We start from the raw sequence: 19,838 nt of genomic DNA, 5'->3' as shown, positions 1-19,838 counted from the left end.
TGGCAGTGAGGGGGTGGCATTTCACTGAGCATAGAATCATATACACTGGCAGTGTGAGGGTGGCATTTCACTGAGCATAGAATCGTATACATTGGCAGTGAGAGGGTGGCATTTCACTGAGCATAGAATCATATACACTGGCAGTGTGAGGGTGGCATTTCACTGAGCATAGAATCGTATACATTGGCAGTGAGAGGGTGGCATTTCACTGAGCATAGAATCATATACACTGGCAGTGTGAGGGTGTCATTTCACTGACCATAGAATCGTATACACTGGCAGTCAGAGGGTGGCAGTTCACTCACCATAGAATCGTAATCACAGGCAGTGAGAGGGGGCATTTCACTTGCCATAGAGTCGTATACACTAGCAGTGAGAGGGTGGCATTTCACTGGCCATAGAATCGTATACACTGGCAGTGAGAGGGTGGCTTTTCACTCACCATAGAATCGTAATCACAGGCAGTGAGAGGGTGGCAGTGAGAGGATGTTATTTCACTGACCATAGAATCGTATACACTGGCAGTGAGACGGTGGCATTTCACTAACCATAGAATCGTATACACTGGCAGTCAGAGGGTGGCAGAACACTGACCATAGAATCGTATACACTGGCAGTTAGAAAAGGGTGACATTTCACCGGCCATAGAGTCCTATACACTGGCAGTGAGATTGGGCATTTCACAGGCCATGGAGTCCTATACACTGGCAGTGAGAGGGGCATTTCACTGGCCATAGAGTCCTATACAGTGGCAGTGAGATGGTGCATTCGCTGGCCATAGAATCATATACATTGGCAGTGAGAGGGGGCATTTCACTGGCCAGAGAATCGTAGACACTGGCAGTGAGAGGGTGGCATTTCACTGAACATAGAATCTTACACACTGGCAGTGAGAGGGTGGCATTTCACTGAGCATAGAATCATATACACTGGCAGTGTGAGGGTGGCATTTCACTGACCATAGAATCGTATACACTGGCAGTCAGAGGGTGGCAGTTCACTGAGCATAGAATTGTATGCATTGGCAGCCAGAGGGTTGCAGTTCACTGAACATAGAATCGTATACACTGGCAGTGAGGGGGTGGCATTTCACTGAGCATAGAATCATATACACTGGCAGTGTGAGGGTGGCATTTCACTGACCATAGAATCGTATACACTGGCAGTGAGAGGGTGGAGGTTCACTGAGCATATAATCATATACACTGGCAGTGTGAGGGTGTCATTTCACTGGCCATAGAGTCGTATACACTGGCAGTCAGAGGGTGGCAGTTCACTGACCATAGAATCGCATACACTGGCAGTGAGAGGGGGCATTTCACTGGCCATAGAGTCGTATACACTAGCAGTGAGAGGGTGGCATTTCACTGGCCATAGAATCGTATACACTGGCAGTGAGAGGGTGGCTTTTCACTCGCCATAGAATCGTAATCACAGGCAGTGAGAGGGTGGCAGTGAGAGGATGTTATTTCACTGACCATAGAATCGTATACACTGGCAGTGAGACGGTGGCATTTCACTAACCATAGAATCGTATACACTGGCAGTCAGAGGGTGGCAGAACACTGACCATAGAATCGTATACACTGGCAGTGAGAGGGTGGAAGTTCACTGAGCATATAATCATATACACTGGCAGTGTGAGGGTGTCATTTCACTGGCCATAGAGTCGTATACACTGGCAGTCAGAGGGTGGCAGTTCACTGACCATAGAATCGCATACACTGGCAGTGAGAGGGGGCATTTCACTGGCCATAGAGTCGTATACACTAGCAGTGAGAGGGTGGCATTTCACTGGCCATAGAATCGTATACACTGGCAGTGAGAGGGTGGCTTTTCACTCACCATAGAATCGTAATCACAGGCAGTGAGAGGGTGGCAGTGAGAGGATGTTATTTCACTGACCATAGAATCGTATACACTGGCAGTGAGACGGTGGCATTTCACTAACCATAGAATCGTATGCACTGGCAGTTAGAAAAGGGTGACATTTCACTGGCCATGGAGTCCTATACACTGGCAGTGACGGGGTGGCATTTCACTGAGCATAGAATCATATACACTGGCAGTGAGGGGGTGTACACGACAGAAACTGTAGCAACGTTCCTGGGTGGGGCTCTTCTATTGGGGGCCTGGTTTTCTTATCACTCGGTCCCCTGCACCACTTTAGGTGCTGACATGTTCTGTACGCCTTACAAACCATCTCCATTTACACATGTTCACTCCGAGTTCAGGCTGTGGCGGGGATGGGATGGGCGGCAGTCTTCAGAGGATTTGGGTAAGAGAGAGTGGGAGGGCCAGGGATAGTGTGGGGGGGCAGGGGTCAGGGAGGGAGGGGTGGTGGGAGTGTAAACTATTGGGAGATGGCAGGGGTCAGGATAGTAGGCGGTGGTAGGGCTGTGGAACAGTGTGAACAGATGGCAGGGGTCAGGATAGTAGGAGGTGGTAGCGGGTTTGGAACAGTGGGAGCAGATGGCAGGGGTCAGGATAGTAGGAGGTGGTAGGGCTGTGGAACAGTGGGAGCCGATGGCAGGGGTCAGGATAGTAGGAGGTGGTAGGGGTGTGGACCAGTGGGAGCAGTTGCTGGGGGTCCGGATAGTAGGAGGTGGTAGGGCTGTGGAACAGTGGGAGCAGTTGCCCGGGGTCCGGATAGTAGGAGGTGGTAGGGGTCTGGAACAGTGGGAGCAGATGGCAGGGGTCATGACTGTGGCGGATGGCAGCGGTGGGGGATGAGAGGGGTCAGGGGTCGGGACTTGTTATGGGATGGAAGGGCTCTAGATAAGAGTTCTGGGTTAGAGCACGCGTGACTGCCATGTTTAAGGGTTTCAATGCCATTCTCATTCCTGACGGGAAATATTCATGCAAGTAAAGTCAACATTGAAATACAATAAGTTGTGTTTGTGTAATCCCAACAGTCTTCGTACTAGAGAGCCTTTCCCCTAAGCTAAAAGAAGCATCTCCATCTTATGGGGCTGTCTTCACCTCACGCAAAGGTCCTCTTGCTTTTAGGGGTTGCTCAGTCCATGGGTCTGAATACCTCAAGTGGCATGAGGGTTCTGACACATGGGCATTGCGTAAGCAGTGGGGGTGGCATAAGGGGTGCGACACATGCGCACCACCTGGGCATGGAGGTGGCATAAGGAGTCAGGCCCGTGCACATCACCTGGGCAGTGCAGGTGGTATAAGGAGTCAGGCCCGTGCACATCACCTGGGCAGTGCAGGTGGCATAAGGAGTCAGGCCCGTGCACATCACCTGGGCAGTGCAGGTGGTATAAGGAGTCAGGCCCGTGCACATCACCTGCGCAGTGCAGGTGGCATAAGGAGTCAGACGTGTGTGTGCCTGGGAGTAAAGTAGGCAGTGGCAGGGGTTGGGGAAGAGGTTGTGTGGGAGAAGACAGGGTCAGACTGGAGGCAGGAATGACTAAGGCAGCAGCATTCAACAGGTGGCGCACGGCCCTGCAGCGGGCCGCGGCCGATTCCCTGGGGGGGCCGTGTGAGGCCAGCATGAAATCTTTCTGATTGGAAGAAATGGGCAGGGGCGGCTTACATGGACAGAGGCATGAAACTGTCTCAGGCACCAATGAAAAAGTGGCCCGCAGTTGTAAATAGATATTCATTCCTTTAGTCACAGACTGTTTGAGTAGCACCCAAGGGGGTGCTTGGTGATAAAATGTAAGTAAATTGTGATATTTAAAGAATATTTATTCAGCAACAAGGGTCAAAATCTAACTGCATAGTGAAGTAACTCATCGAACTGGCCCTCATTAGCCAAAAAGGTGACACATTTTGACTGGCCCACACTAGCATTTTGCATTTTTGGTACAGGCATTGCCCTATAGGCCAGGGCGAGCCTGGCAGCTCCTCCCTAATGGCGAGGGGCGCCTACCCAGTGGCCCCCTGTCCCATTATGGAGGAGCTAAGGAGCTAGCCCAGTGAAACAATGAGTACTCCCTCAGCTGCTTTTTCCATCTGAGGGAGTGCTCCTGGGCTGGCTAAACTGTCAAAGGGAAACGCTATTTCCCTTTGACAGTTCTGTTCATTGCCCCAGCCGCACATGCTCACTGAGCCATGCAAGGCTGGGGTGTTTTGCTTCGCCAGCCTTGCATAGCTCATTGGAAATGCTGGCTGGGGCACTGCATGTCTGTATGTGCGAGAGGGAGCTCCCGCGCCTCCTCGCACGTACGGGCAGAGCAACCTGGAGCAGGTCGTTTCAGCACCCACACGCAGGCCAATGCAGAAGGCACATTTATGTTCATTTTTCTTTTTTATTTAAACATGTGTATGGATTCGTGTATGCTTGTGTTATGAGTGAGTGTATGGGGATGGATGCCTGTGTGAATGATAGAGTGATTGCTGTATGAATGTGTGTGTGTGTGTTCGTTTGTTTTGGTCTGTTGAGCTGATTTTGGCAATTCGTGGATAGAGGGGGAAGGAGGGTTGTACAACAAAGGCATTTCAAAAATGCCTATGTTGCACAATCCCCATACCCACCTGCCAAAATCAGCTCTCCTTCTGAGGCGCTGTGGAGCCCAGGGGACAGGGATGGCATTTTTATACTGGATTTCTATCATAGATGTCCAGTCAAAAATACCATGCTTTCCCCCTTGGCACCCCACGCCTTGCATACACACATAATCATGTTGATTGTGTTAGTCCCAGTGGGGCCCAGGGGACAGGGATGGTATTAAAAAAAAATGTCATGCCTGTCCCCTATGCCCCCCAGCACCAATTGCAAACTGTTTAGCTATTTACCCATTTTGTTTTAAGTATGCTCTACAATGCAACATTGTAACCCATTATTTTTATTGAAAAAATCACGGTGGCAAACCCCCCACCCTCCGATGCCCCCTTGATTGGTCCAGGCTCCCTCACTGCGTTTGGTCGCTTAGGCATTTTTGGGGGATATAGTTCTGCCCCTCTACTTTAAAAATTCACCAGCCGCCACTGGCCCTCAGACTGTGTTGGGAATTGGATGGGGGGAGCTCAGGGACTCTGGTGGGAGCAGGATGGCGGGAACCATGGGATAGTGGTGGGGAAAGCCCAGGGACTGGGTAGGAGTGGGATGAGGGAGCCCAGCGACTGTGATGGGAGAAGGTGGGGTTCCCAGGGACTTTACTAGGAGTAGGGTGTGGTGACAGCACTCAATAGTGGTGACAGCCCGAGAGGACAGCTCCACGGCACCGTGCTCGCCTTGGAAGGCAAGACAACACGAAGCAACACAGGTCTGCTCCCCGGGTCCGTGCTTAGAAACCTCGGGTATTAAGCGCCTTATAAATAACCTACCATATGATACATCCTGTCCATTTGGAATTTTTCGGGGGTCTCTTCCTGCCCAAAGTTGGCTCCGGGTGGGCCCCGGCCAAAAAAGTTTGAAGACCACTGATCTAAGGAGAGTGCTATTTAGAAGGCTTGGTTCACAGCTGATGCGAGAGGGCAGTTGGCATGGAGAGAAAAAGAGGTCATGTGCGTAAAACAGACGCGTATCGCAGGGAGCTGTGGGTGCGTACTCCAGGGACACCCCCCACTCCCCCTCCCCCCACAGGGCCATGAAGCCGCCACCACCTGCGAATCCAACCTTTAGCATGTCATATGAACTACCTACCGCCCTTACCTTCTGTGGGCAACCTGACATGCATGCACATGGCATGCACATGTCGTGCGCGGGCCACAGTGTGCAGTGTGCAGGCCGCCGTGCACGGCACGCTTTCTGGAAAGGGCCCCATACTGGGAAGGAGCCATCATACATGTTAACAGTCTCTCGTTTCAGGTCTACGGCCATCGATCTAATCACGTGACCCCCGCTCATTTTAACCATACGTTTAAGACACACAAACAACATTTCAGGCCAAAACGAGATAACTTAATTTATTTTTCTTTAATAAAATAGCATAGCATGAAAATAGTTGTCTTTTTTTTTTACAAATATACACGGTGCATGTGGCCAGGCCAGGCTAGGCAGCGCTGGGTGCCCCCCCTGACCCCCTCCCGAGCCCTTCTACGCGCATTCAAGGCAGGATTGGTATAAGAAAGGCCGGAGTCAATAAGCCGGGGCCCCTTTGAACCCCTCCCCGCCCCTTGCCCAGATTCTCCTCAGACGTGTATAACATTAACTCGATTTCCACTGAAAGCCAGAAGGGGAACAAGGGCGCCCCCGGGGGCTGGACTCGGCGCCTTTGTTTGGGGGAATGCTTTGTGCCTTTTATCTACAGAATAGGCTCGTTTCTCTCTCTGGCAGGAAGGAAGGGTGGGGGCGGGGGGCTACACGCTCTTCTTGAGCCCAGGTTCTTTGTGAATGGGGGGCACGGGGTGTCTCTTTAAAAAAGGCCCTTACTGGCAACCCCTGAGTTGCAGAATCAATCTCATGTGTGCGGGTCTACAAAAAAGTGTCAGACCCATCGCTGCTTAGTGACAACACAAGGTTGCATATGCAAAAGGCACTTAAACCACCCCTCGCGTCCCACTCAAGTGGTTCCCAGCCCACGCCATTAACCTGTTGCTCGCCAGATCGCCTGCAGCCTGCATTACAAACCTTACACAGGTGGTGGCCCAAGCAGTGCAGGGTGAAAGTCCAGCTTTCACTGGCAGGGTGCCCGCAGACAATCCTGCAAGATGTTCCTGCTTTGACAGCCTGCCTGCCCCCGCCCCCCTCCCTGGTTTCGGGCTTGTATTGTTCAGAGGGAAAGTTCGGTGAGCCTAAGAACACAGCTCACGGGGCTGGATGGGTGCACGCCCAGCGGACACAGTTCTGGGTCTCCAGCACCACCCTAGGCCCAGGGAACACAGTTCAGGGTCTCCAGCAACAGCCCAGGTCCAGCGGACACAGTTCAGGGTCTCCAGCAGCACCCCAAGTCCAGCGGACACAGTTCAGGGTCCCCAGCAACGCCCCAGGTCCGGGTCACACAGTTCAGGGTCTCCAGCAACGCCCCTGGTCCGGGTCACACAGTTCAGAGTCTCCAGCAACACCCCAGGTCAGGCTCTCATGGACCAACTCTCACAGCTGGGTCGTTTTCCGGGCCAGCTCTGACGGCTGGGTGGGTGCAGCACTAACTCGCCCGAGTCTGGGTCTGCAGGACCAGCTCTCACAGCTGGGTGGGTGCAGTGCCCGCTCACACGCAGCTGGGGGGCTGCAGGGCCTGCTCATACTTGGCCAGAGGAGTCTTCTGTGGCAGTTGGGCTTTCTTGTAGATGCCCCCGCTGGCGATGGCAGTGGGGGGCTTCCGGTGGCCCCGTGTCTTCAGCCTGCTACTGCACACGTTCTGCCAGGACTGGAAGGTCTTGGAGGTCCAGATCCACATGCCGCTGGTGCTGCCCACGATGAGCAGCATGAAGATCTTAACCATGAAGATCTCCACGGCGGGCACGGAGGTGGCCATGGTGCAGTCCGGCCCGCCCGTCTGGTTGTCCAGCCGGCACCTCTCCTGGATGGCCAGTGTCCTCCAGTGGTCCATATTCAGTCTCTCGTAGAAATAGCACGCGATGACACAGGTGGCCGGCACGGTGTAGAGCACCGAGAAGACCCCAATCCTCACCATGAGCTTCTCCAGCTTGTCCGTGTTCTCCCCCCCAGTTTTCATCACCCTTCTGATGTGGAAAAGGGCCACAAAGCCTGAAAGGATGAAAGAGGTGCCGATGACCAGGTAGCAGGCCAAGGGGATGAGCACGAAGCCCGTCACGGCGTTGACGTCCAAGCTGCCCACGTAGCAGAGCCCCGTTAGTTCATCCCCGGCCACCCTCCTCATCACCAGGATCAGAATGGTCTTCACGGCTGGGATGGCCCAGGCGGCCAGGTGGAAGTAGCTGCTGTTGGCCTCGATGGCTTCATGGCCCCACTTCTTGCCAGCGGCCAGAAACCAAGTCAGAGTCAGGACCACCCACCAGAGAGAGCTGGCCATGCCGAAAAAGTAGAGGACCAGGAAGACTATGGTGCAGCCCGTGCTCTCCAGGCCCTCTTGGATGACGTAGAGTTGACCACTGTCGCGGTCGCAGGCAATGCTCTCGGGACCAGCGAAGAGCCGGATGATATAGCCCACCGAGTAGACGCAGTAGCACATGGAGAGGAAGATGATGGGCCGCTCAGGGTACTTGAAGCGCTGGGGGTCGATGAGGAAGGTGAAGACCGTAAAGGCACTGGACACAAAGCAAAGGATGGACCAGACGGCGGTCCAGATGAGGGCAAAGCTTTTGTCCTCCTGGCTCCAGTAGATGTCCACCCCAGGGGTGCACCGAGGAGCACAGGAGCCGCTCTTCTCCACGTGGTGGAACTTGCCTGGGTTCTCGCAGGTGACCCTGTTGGGGTGATCCTTCGGTGGGAGGTCCAGGCTTCCGCTGGGCCTCTGTGGCCTGAAGATGGGGGGCAGCACGCTGGAGCCCCGGAGTGAGTCGTCCGTGCCATTGTTGGGGGCCTCCATGCACAGGTAGTTGGGGTCGTTCTTGTTGGGCAACTTGCTGCAGTCCAAGGAGTCGGGCCACTTAAAGTTGAACTGTTCCATGATGGGCGAGCACCTGAGCCGCGCTTGCTCGCACATGACCCGGCAGGCCGGGATGGGGGTGGACACCTGCTCGGTGCACATGGGCGCGTAGAGCGAGCACAGGAAGAACTTGAGGTGCCCATGGCAGCCGTACTCCACCAGGGGGGCGAACTCATGCAGCTGGATGGCCGCCTCCCTCTGGTTCTCGTGGCCCATCAGGTTGGGCATGCGGGTCATGTTGTACCCAATGTCCTTGCACATGGGTATCTCAATGGGTTGGCAGCGGCCATCGCCCGGGCGGTCAATGTCAATGGAGCTGATGCCAGCGCAGACCGAGATGCCGTGTAGGACCAACAGCAGGAAGGGTGCCCTTGGCAGCGCAGGCACAGCACCCATGGTCTTACGCATGGTCAACAGAGGCTGCGTGCTGGTGAAGTTGCCAAGGAAAGAAAGCCAAAGTGTTTCTACAAGTTTGAGCCAAGTGACGTCAAAGTTGATGCCTCACAGGTGCGGTGGACCATGACCTCGGCCCCTCTGCCCAGGGCATGGCAGGATCCTCGGAATGCCAAGCACAGCTTCGGAGGTCACTGTGCTTTAGTTGCTAATCCCACTGCTCCCGGCCTGGTCCGCATTGGTAAATGCCCACCCAGGGTACGGGATGCTTAGGTCCGTGTGCCCACCCTCTCCTCTGCCAGCCTGAGGTGGAGCTCAGCCCCGCAGGCCGGTGGATGCAGGACTCTCCGGAATCAGGTGCCTGCTCTCTGCTGAGTTCTGGGCGGTCCCCGGAGAATCCCCGGGTCTCGTTACTCGACACCAGGCGCCTCTGCTCCGGGCTCTCTCTGCTCCTGCTCCCGGGTGTCTCTATCAAGCCTTGTCCCGGAGTGTCGCTGGCGAGTCTTCGGGTGTCTCTGCTCGTGATCCCGGTGCCTCTCGGGAGCCCTGTCGCTGGTGAGTCCTCGGAGTGTCGCTGGCGAGCCTCCGGGAGTCTATGCTCCTGATCCCGGTAGTCTATTGGGGCCCTTGTCCCCGGGATGTCGCCGGTGAGTCCCCTGAGTGTCGCTGGCGAGCCTTCGGGTGTCTCTGCTCGTGATCCCGGTGCCTCTCGGGAGCCCTGTCGCCGGTGAGTCCCCGGAGTGTCGCTGGCGAGCCTCCGGGAGTCTATGCTCCTGATCCCGGTAGTCTATTGGGGCCCTTGTCCCCGGGATGTCGCCGGTGAGTCCCCGGAGTGTCGCTGGCGAGTCTTCGGGTGTCTCTGCTCCTGATCCCGGGTGTCTCTCGGGGCCCTTGGCCTCCGGGTGTCTCTGGCGAGCCCCGGGTCGCTGCACGCTGCTGTGGCTGCACAGGGGCGGGCTGTCTCTGCTCTCGACGCCGCCGGGTGTCTCTGCCCTGCTCTGCTCGGCTCTCACACTGAGTGCTTCTGCCGCTTCTGTTGTCGGCGATCCCCGAATAATACAGACCCTCCCCCCCAGGACCCGCCCCTAGAGACACAACACGAGAGGTGGGAACTGCAGATCACAGCGAGGGGGAGGGGAACACTCCACACCCCCGGTCTCCGAGCACCCCAGGCGTGTGCAGAGGACACAAGTACACAGGCACATGACTCAATCCGTAAAAACAAACACCGGTGCACACACGGATTAATAGCTCTACACCCGTAACGCAGACACACATCATGAGACATGCACACCACAAGAACTGGCCGATCACTCACAGCGCCCGTGCACACACACACGTGCACACAGGCACGCACGTGCACACACACGCGCGCACACATGCCCGCATGTGCACACACACGCACAGACACGCACGCACGTGCACACACACACCTATGAATAATTTCACAAGCACTAAGGTATGCCAAGATGAAAACACAAAAAAGGATAGCATGCATGACCCCAGACACATGTCACAGACTTGAGCAACCGATACACACATCAATCCACAAGCACTAATGTGTGCAGAAGGTAAGGAGCACACTGCAGGCATACATGTGGCCCCACACACACATGCACGTTTTTGCATTTGGTTTGCCAGTTTCGAACATGGGAAGGAAGTGCTTTGCTGAGGAGCACTGTCTGCAGAGAGGCCTGATTGATGCAATGCTTCATGCGTGCACACGGGTGGCGGGAAGGAGCTGGAGACACGCAGGGCATGCATTCTAGTTCCCCTTCAGTAAATGCAGTATCGGCACAACTGCAAGGAAGAGGGCGGTTCCCAGGGGCCACACAGGAGCATGCTACTGCAGAACACAGGTGCTTCCTCTCGGGTCTGACGGCGATCCTTAAAGCTGATCTTCAAGTCGGCGATGCAAAGGTTTAGCACCTGTGCAGGTGTACGCGAGACGGACCTTGCGGGGCCTACACTTGTGCATGCTTCGTGCCAGCAGTGCATGTGACGCCACACCACTGTTCTCTACACGTACCGCATCAAACATCACATCACATCTCACCATGCATGGCTTCACATGTGCATGCTCAGGTGGTATCAGAAGTGTCATCATATGTGACATCATAGATGCTGTCACATGACACACACCATACCGGGATGACTGCACACTCCGTATGATTGAATGATGACAAAACTGAAGCCCTTCTGGTGGGTCCGCCTGCTTCACCCTGGGAGTCTACCCTATGCCACACTCACCATGTCCAGGCATGCTAACCACATGTTAACTCATATCATATCACATATCGTATCGCCCCCACCTCGGCCAATGCCACCAAGCCCATCCATGCGAGCAACCCCTTTCTTTCTGTGGAGAAGCGCATCGCTGTCACAGGTGCCTTGATTAACTCCAAACTCGATCACTGTAAAGCCCTCCTTTGTGGAACGTCAGAAAACAAGCCAAACAAGCTTTAAATTGTACAAAATAATGCCATCTGAGCTGCATTGCCAACAGGACCACATCTCGGATGCCAGAAGAGCCGCTCACTGGCTCCCCATTCCGGCCTCTCGAACTCCCAGGAACTATGCAGATACTCACCAGCCAGACCCTACGCTCTCCCAAGAGCCCCCTCCTCACCTACCGGGGTCCCGCCGCAAAGAAGCCGTGGAGCAGCTTCCCAGCCCACACGGTCACCCACAGGAACAATGCACCCATTCCCCTTGGGGCCGACCCCTCCTACCTCTCACTCAGAAAGAACCTCAAGACACACCTGCTTTCCTAACCTGCTGGACCTGCCTAACCTTACCTGACTTTCATCAACTGAGACTAGCGCCTAGAGGCCCACGGGCTTTGCGTGCGGCTATACATATGAAAATAAATAAATACCTGCTTCCGAAGAATCTAAACGCCTTCAAGTCTAGTCCACAATGATCGATTCCTGGTCCCCCATGACGTCATGAACCTTTTGGTACAGAGCAACTGCGCCTTTGATGACATCCCATGTGGTTTCACACACGATATCCCTGGTGACGTCCTGTCACTCGAGATGGCGTCACAAGCTGCGCATGCCCCCGGGTCTCCCTTTCTGTCATATGACCCCTGCCACTATTTTTCTGGATCTCTTCAATTCTAAAATCTACACAATGTATTTTGTTTTCCTCCCTGTCTGACCTGCAATTACGGCCGCTCCTTTTCATACCAAGTTCTCACTAAGAAATCGCCTTCCCATGTGCACACACGTTGCCATCACGTGATTATGACATTACATGCCCCATTCTCTCGATTCTTCTACAGCCCCCGGTAAAGGCTCATTTCTCTCCTCCACGGCCTCTACTTGTACCCCCTTATCTGTCACATGCACTCCCTCTCCGGTGCCCGGGAGACTCTCCCTCTCTTATACCTTTGCCATCACATCCCTTCCCTCTCCACTGCCCAGGTGTCATTCTCTTATGCCCCCACCATCACATTCCTTCCCTCTCCACTGCCCAGGTGTCATTCTCTTATGCCTCCACCATCACATTCCTTCTATCTCCACTGCCCAGGTGTCATTCTCTTATGCCTCCACCATCACATTCCTTCTATCTCCACTGCCCGGGTGTCATTCTCTTATGTCTCTGCCTTCACATTCCTTTCCTCTCCCCTGCCCAGGGGTCCCTCTCTCATGCCTCCGCCTCCACCATCACATTCCTTCTATCTCCACTGCCCGGGTGTCATTCTCTTATGCCTCCACCATCACATTCCTTCTATCTCCACTGCCCGGGTGTCATTCTCTTATGTCTCTGCCACCACATCCCTTCCCTCTCCACTGGCCAGGGGTCCCTCTCTTATGCCTCCACCATCACATTCCTTCCATCTCCACTGCCCGGGTGTCATTCTCTTATGCCTCCACCATCACATTCCTTCCCTCTCCACTGCCCGGAAGTCTCTCTCTTATGCCTCCGCCTTCACATTCCTTTCCTCTCCCCTGCCCAGGGGTCCCTCTCTCATGCCTCCGCCTCCACCATCACATTCCTTCCCTCTCCATTGCCCGGGTGTCATTCTCTTATGCCTCCACCATCACATCCCTTCCCTCTCCACTGCCCAGGTGTCATTCTCTTATGCCCCCACCATCACATTCCTTCCCTCTCCACTGCCCAGGTGTCATTCTCTTATGCCTCCACCATCACATTCCTTCTATCTCCACTGCCCGGGTGTCATTCTCTTATGTCTCTGCCTTCACATTCCTTTCCTCTCCCCTGCCCAGGGGTCCCTCTCTCATGCCTCCGCCTCCACCATCACACCCCTTCCCTCTCCACTGCCCGGGTGTCATTCTCTTATGCCTCCACCATCACATTCCATCCCTCTCCACTGCCCGGAAGTCTCTCTCTTAAGCCTCCACCATCACATTCCTTCCCTCTCCACTGCCCAGGTGTCATTCTCTTATGCCTCCACCATCACATTCCTTCCCTCTCCATTGCCCGGGTGTCATTCTCTTATGCCTCCACCATCACATCCCTTCCCTCTCCACTGCCCAGGTGTCATTCTCTTATTCCTGCACCATCACATTCCTTCCCTCTCCACTGCCCGGGTGTCATTCTCTTATGCCTCCACCATCACATTCCTTCCCTCTCCACTGCCCTGAAGTCTCTCTCTTATGTCTCTGCCACCACATCCCTTCCCTCTCCACTAGCCAGGTGTCATTCTCTTATGCCTCCACCATCACATCCCTTCCCTCTCCACTGCCCAGGTGTCATTCTCTTATGCCTGCACCATCACATTCCTTCTATCTCCACTGCCCGGGTGTCATTCTCTTATGCCTCCACCATCACATTCCTTCTATCTCCACTGCCCGGGTGTCATTCTCTTATGCCTCCACCATCACATTCCTTCTATCTCCACTGCCCGGGTGTCATTCTCTTATGCCTCCACCATCACATTCCTTCTATCTCCACTGCCCGGGTGTCATTCTCTTATGCCTCCACCATCACATCCCTTCCCTCTCCACTGCCCGGGTGTCATTCTCTTATGCCTCCACCATCACATACCTTCCATCTCCACTGCCCGGGTGTCATTCTCTTATGCCTCCACCATCACATTCCTTCCCTCTCCACTGTCCAGAAGTCTCTCTCTTATGTCTCTGCCACCACATCCCTTCCCTCTCCACTGGCCAGGGGTCCCTCTCTTATGCCTCCACCATCACATTCCTTCTATCTCCACTGCCCAGGTGTCATTCTCTTATGCCTCCACCATCACATTCCTTCCCTCTCCACTGCCCGGGTGTCATTCTCTTATGCCTCCACCATCACATTCCTTCTATCTCCACTGTCCAGGTGTCATTCTCTTATGCCTCCACCATCACATTCCTTCTATCTCCACTGCCCGGGTGTCATTCTCTTATGCCTCCAGCATCACATTCCTTCTATCTCCACTGCCCGGGTGTCATTCTCTTATGCCTCCACCATCACAAACTCCAGAAATCCAGCAAAGCTCCTGGGGGACTCACTAGGTTAGGAAATTCATCCTAAACAGAGAATTCTCCCTAACACTCGCCCCCTCCAGACTAAGGGACAGGAGGATTTAATCCACTCCTGGATGAATCTCATACCTCTAGTCAATGACATACATCCTAGAGAGACCATCAGCATTTCGGTGGTGACACCCTGACCTGTGCTCAATGGTGAAATCAAACCCTTGCAGGCAGATCGACCATCTCAGTAGTTTTGGATTCTCCCCTTTCATTTGCATTAACCATCTCAAGGGTTGGTGGTCAGTCTGAATGACAAAAGTAGAACCATACAAGTATGGCCTAAACTTCTTCAGAGCCCACACGATAGCAAAGCACGCTCTTTCGATTGTTGCCCACCTTGTTTCAGGATCCTTCAGCTTGCGGCTGATGAAGCAAACGGGGTGCTCCCTACCTTTCCCATCCAGTTGACTGAGTACGGCACCTATTCCTACATTTGAAGCATCTCTCTGCACAATGAAAGTTTGGTGGTGATCCGGAGCTCTGAGTACTGGGGCTTGGCAAAGAGCCTTTTTCAGGTTTTCAAAAGCCTGATTGCACTCCTCGTTCCATCTAACCTTTTTAGGAAATTTGGGCGAGGAGATGACATTCAGTGGAGAAGCTATGGTCCCATAGTTCTCGATGAAATTCCTGTAACACCCAGTGAGGCCTAGGAAGGCTCTCACTTGGGTCTGAGTAGTAGGTGTTGTCCAATTTTGCACAGCTTCAATCTTACTGAGCAAAGGCCTTATTTCTCCACCTCCTACCTCATGTCCAAGATAGACTACCTTACTCTGTCCATTTTGGCATTTACTCACCTTTATGGTCAGATTGGCTCGTCCAAGAGCCTGCAAAACATCTCTCAGGTGGGTTACATGCTCTTTCCAGGAATTGCTGAACACTGCTATGTCATCCAAGTATGTCATGCAGAAGTCCTCCATCCCATTCAGAACTTGGTTTACCATCCGTTGAAATGTAACAGGTGCATTCTTCAATCCGAAAGGCGTTATCTTAAACTGGTATAAGCCAACGGGGGTAGAAAATGCAGTTTTCTCCTTGGCATGGTCTGTCAGGGCTATTTGCCAATAGCCTGACGTCAAGTCAAATGTGCTGAGGAACTTGGCTGTGCCAAGTTAATCCACCAACTTATCTGTTCTTGGCAAAGGGTGGGCATCAGTCTTGGTGACTGCATTAAGAGCTCTATAATCCATGCAGAATCTAAGTTCTTTAGATCCGGCCTTTGGTACTAACACAACTGGGCTAGACCATGGACTAGTAGAGGGCTCTATTACCCCGAGATCAAGCATCTTGCTGACCTCACCTTTGATGTGGGTTTGTACATTTTCTGACATTCGATATCCTCTGATTTTGACTGGCAGACAGTCACCAGTGAGTATGTCGTGCTGGCCCCAAGGGGTCAAGCCTGGTGAAAGTGAGAACAGAAAGGCAAACTGATTCAACATAGATTTGCACTCTTCTTGTTGCTCAGGTGTCAGATTTGAAGAGAGATTGACTCCTTCAATTTTTTAGTCTAAAGGTAAGCCTCTGAGGAGATCCGGAAGAGCTTTACTCTCTTCTTCTTCCTCTGATGATGCTAGGAGCAACGCTCCTACATCAGGTCTTGAGACATACGCTTTGAGTCGGTTGGTGTGGATGACTGTCGGAGCCTCCTTGGGATTGCCCAAGTCCACCAGATAGTTGACCTCTCCGAGTTTACCCACAACTCTGAAGGGTCCCATCCATTTGTCTTGCAAGGCCCTCTGTCTTGTTGGGATCATAACGAGAACGAGCTGGTCTTGAGCGAACTCAACCATGTTAGCCTTTTGATCGTGCCAGTGCTTGACCAATGCTTGTCCAGCTTTCAAGTTATCGCTTGCTTCTGTCATCATGTGTGAAATTCTCCTCCGGAGACCTATCACGTAGTCAGTCACTCTGACTGGCTTGGGGGAAGGAGCACTCTCCAACCCCTCCTTAATCAGGGCCAATGGACCTCTGACGGGATGACCATAGAGAAGCTCGAAGGGAGAATAACCTACTCCCTCCTGAGGGACTTCTCTATAAGCAAATAGAAGGCATGGCAGTAGAAGGTCCCACTTACGCTTAAGGGGTTCCTCTAAAGCACCTATCGTGCTCTTCATGGTTCGGTTGAACCGTTCTACCAACCCATTGGTTTGTGGGTGGTACGCCGTTGAGAACTTGTAAGTAACTCCACAGGTTTTCCACATGGCTTTCATGTAGTGGGACATAAAGTTTGACCCCCTGTCAGAGATTACTTCCTTAGGAAACCCGACCCTGGTAAAAATACCAAGGAGGGCCTTAGCCACAGCCAGAGCTGTAACAGTCCTCATAGGAATTGCCTCAGGATACCTAGTAGCATGGTCTACTACAACAAGTATAAACCTGTTGCCTGAGGAGGTTGGAGGATCAAGGGGACCAACAATGTCAATCCCTACTCTCTCAAATGGGACTCCAACAACTGGGAGGGGCACTAAAGGTGCCACATTCTTGACGCCAACCTTACCAGAGGTCTGGCAGGTGTGGCAGCTCCTGCAGTGTTTTTCTACTTTGGCCCCCATCTTTGGCCAATAAAGGTAGAGAGAGAGCCTTTCCTTAGTCTTCTTGATACTCAAGTGACCAGCCAAAGGAATCTCGTGGGCTAACTGCAAGAACTGTGGTCTGTTCTCTTGGGGTACTACAAGTCGTTTGTAGTCTCCAGGTGCAGACTCGGTCAGTTCACTGTAGAAGAGGCCATCTTCCCAGTGCAACCTGTATTTCCCAGGCTCTTGCCCTTCAGCATGAGCTTCTGCCTGGTGGCAAAGACCTTCCCGAGTTGGACATTCTCTCTGTACCTTACTGAAGTCTGCCCTCCTGGGTCCACCTTCTGCCAGTAAAGACTGCAGCTCAGTATGGTCAACAGGATCCAGATCTCCAATGAGATCCTGGCCTTCCATTAGCTCTTATTCAGAGTCTAATTCTACCACACAGGGTTGTACCTCCCTCTCAGCCTCAGCTGGAGGTGGAGTTACGGGTGTAACTTTGGACAACCGCGGGGAAGTCCTTGTTGGCTGCACTGAAGTGACGGCTGCTGGTTTCGGGGTAGAAGTCTTAGGTTTCCCTTTCGCTTCTGATTTCTTCGGGACAGCGGCCGACAATTCCAGTGGAGCAGGAGTGATTTCTTTCTTCATCATCTCCTGGAGAGTACCGCGCATGGTCCTCTCTCTTGCAGGTCTGGTTAGCTCCTGTAACCGTTTACTAGGAGGTCTGGGGGTGTGTGATACAACTCCGAGAGTTTTCAAATCGTTACCCAACAGAACGCGTCCTGGTAATTCACTCTGTATGCTGACAGGGATCTTCACAGTCATGTCGTTACACTGGATGAGAACTGGTAATTGGGGAAGCATCTGCACAGGCCCTCCAGCTAACTTGGTGAGGCGTTTGGGTGCCTTAGCAACATCCTCAGCCTGAAAAAACGATTTATCCACCACAGTTATGCTGGCCCCAGTGTCCCTAATGGCAGGAGTCTCCTGACCATTCACCTGGACACTGTCCTTATAATACTCTTTAGTATTATTGGGGATAGAATTATAGACGTCTAAGTTCTGTTGTTCCCACAACCCCAGAGATACTAAAGAAACGCTGGCTGAGACTCCAATGGGTTCATCAGCTAGCAGTAGAAAGTTTCCACTTGCCATTTGGACTTCCTCCTCTGGAGCGAAGGCTAAGGAGACAAGCTGGACCCCTGAAGGTTTACCCTTACACCTGGGATCTCCTTTCACATGGTCAGTCGAGCCACAAACAAAGCATTTACCGAATGCTTTCTGGAATGGTGGCTTGTTCTGGCCTCCTTCCGGTTTGGCACGAGAAGACACACTATTCTGCTGCGGTTTTCCTTGTGGCTTACCCTTCTGGTTTTGTTTGGGGCCCTCTTTGGAATTTGAGTTATTCGAATTCTCTTTTGAGTCTTTTTTAGGCTGTTTTCCCTCATCCTTTTTCTGAGTTGCCCCAGAATCCATATGAGTAGCCTTGTTGGCAACCCACAAGTCAGCAGCCTTAGCTAGCTTCCTGGAATCCAATTCCTTCGAATCAGCCAAGTGCTGTCTGAGCTCAGGAGAGCAGGCATCATAAATAGACTCCAACATAAAAATATTCCTCATACCCTCATAAGTGTTCACTTTGTAACCCTTAATCCATCCCTCTAAGTTTTTCAACCCTTCACTCACCCAGGTAGCCCAAGGGGTACCATCATGCTTTTTGAGGGTTCTAAACCTCTTAAGATACTGGGAAGGGGTCTTCCCAAATCTAGCTATCAAAGCTAGTTTCACACTTTCATACTCTTTCCTATCCTCCTCCCCCAACTCCATTACCACATCAGTTGCAACAGGGGGGAGCCTAGAGAACAACCAGGTAAGCAACTTGTTACCTGTGATGTTCTGGAGCCCATGATTGTACTCAAACAAACTCAGCCAATCCAATACATCCAACTTCAGTTCATACATATCAATTAATTCCTCGCCATCCGGGGTCTTTTGGGACTGGAGCTTCTAGAAGAGCCAGAGACAGAAGCAGTTTCGACAGACAACTTTTTCATTTCTAACTCATGCTTGAGCTCCATTTCTCAGAGACTGAGAATTTGTTGCATTTCTTGGTGTTTCTGTTCAGTTTGAGCAGTAATCCTTCTGAATTCCAAGTCTATTTTCATTTCTTCTAGTTCAAGGACTTGAGGACTTAGTGTGGGACCTGTTATAGGCCCTGTAGGTACAGCTGGTAAGGCAGACAGAGGAGCAGGGGAGACAGTTTCGTTAGCCTCTCTTTACTCTTCAGCCTCTTCATCACTATCATCCAAACTATGATTTAGATCAACACCATTACTGTTATCTACATTTGCTGGAGAAGTTGGTTCCTCTGAACCAGTACCCAGACTTTGGTTTTCCAGCAATTTTGCTATCAGTTCTATTTTCTTGCCTTTTACAGAAAGATTCTCTTGTCTACAGAGGCCTCGTAAACTCTCAGTATTTTCACCTGACAAGGATTCTTGACTGTAAACTTCTGTAGTAGACATGTTTTTGAAAGTTGCTTTTTTAGTGCTAAGCTTTGTGGTTAGTTATCCTAAAGTGTTGAAAAGCACTCTAAACTGTATACTCGATACAAATCCCACCGCTGTACACCAGTGTTAGGCGGAAACCTGTGCAGTTCCCTCTGGGACCACTGCAAAAGATTTAGGACTACAGGTGTTTGGCAGTAAACCCACTTGGTAGCAGTCTGTACCACACAGATTCACTTGGTAGCTGTGGCTGAGCAGTCAGACTTCCCTCAAGAAGAGTTAGGCAGTATGTGGAGTATACAAAATAGGGCAATTTACACAGTAGAACAAGCAAACGCGGAACAAGGCTTCGGTGTAAAGATATATGGTTATTTATTTATAAAAAACACATCTATGTAAAACACACTGGCACTAATACGGCAAACAACTTCAATCACAATTACTATAAGAAAACAAATCAGT

The 19,838-nt window shown here is 52.3% G+C and overlaps 1 protein-coding gene across 1 annotated transcript; it reads right to left on the bottom strand.

The window, feature by feature from the left end:
* Positions 1–5,838: 5,838 nt before the first annotated feature.
* On the bottom strand, positions 5,839–9,918 carry FZD10 (frizzled class receptor 10). Its single transcript, XM_069620133.1, has one exon. The coding sequence runs from the start codon at positions 8,874–8,876 to the stop codon at positions 7,107–7,109; it is 1,770 nt and encodes a 589-aa protein (XP_069476234.1). The 5' UTR covers positions 8,877–9,918; the 3' UTR covers positions 5,839–7,106.
* Between the last annotated feature and the right edge of the window lie 9,920 nt (positions 9,919–19,838).

The sequence above is a fragment of the Ambystoma mexicanum genome, chromosome 10 (assembly GCF_040938575.1).
Source record: "Ambystoma mexicanum isolate Mex_15411 chromosome 10, UKY_AmexF1_1, whole genome shotgun sequence".
Classification (NCBI taxonomy): domain Eukaryota; kingdom Metazoa; phylum Chordata; class Amphibia; order Caudata; family Ambystomatidae; genus Ambystoma; species Ambystoma mexicanum.
The sequence above is the reverse complement of the archived record's forward strand: the minus strand, read 5'-3'. Positions and strand labels throughout refer to the sequence as shown.

Bases quoted from the DNA above. Each gene is read 5' to 3' on its own strand.
- FZD10 (XM_069620133.1), bottom strand. From the start codon at position 8,876: ATGCGTAAGACCATGGGTGCTGTGCCTGCGCTGCCAAGGGCACCCTTC.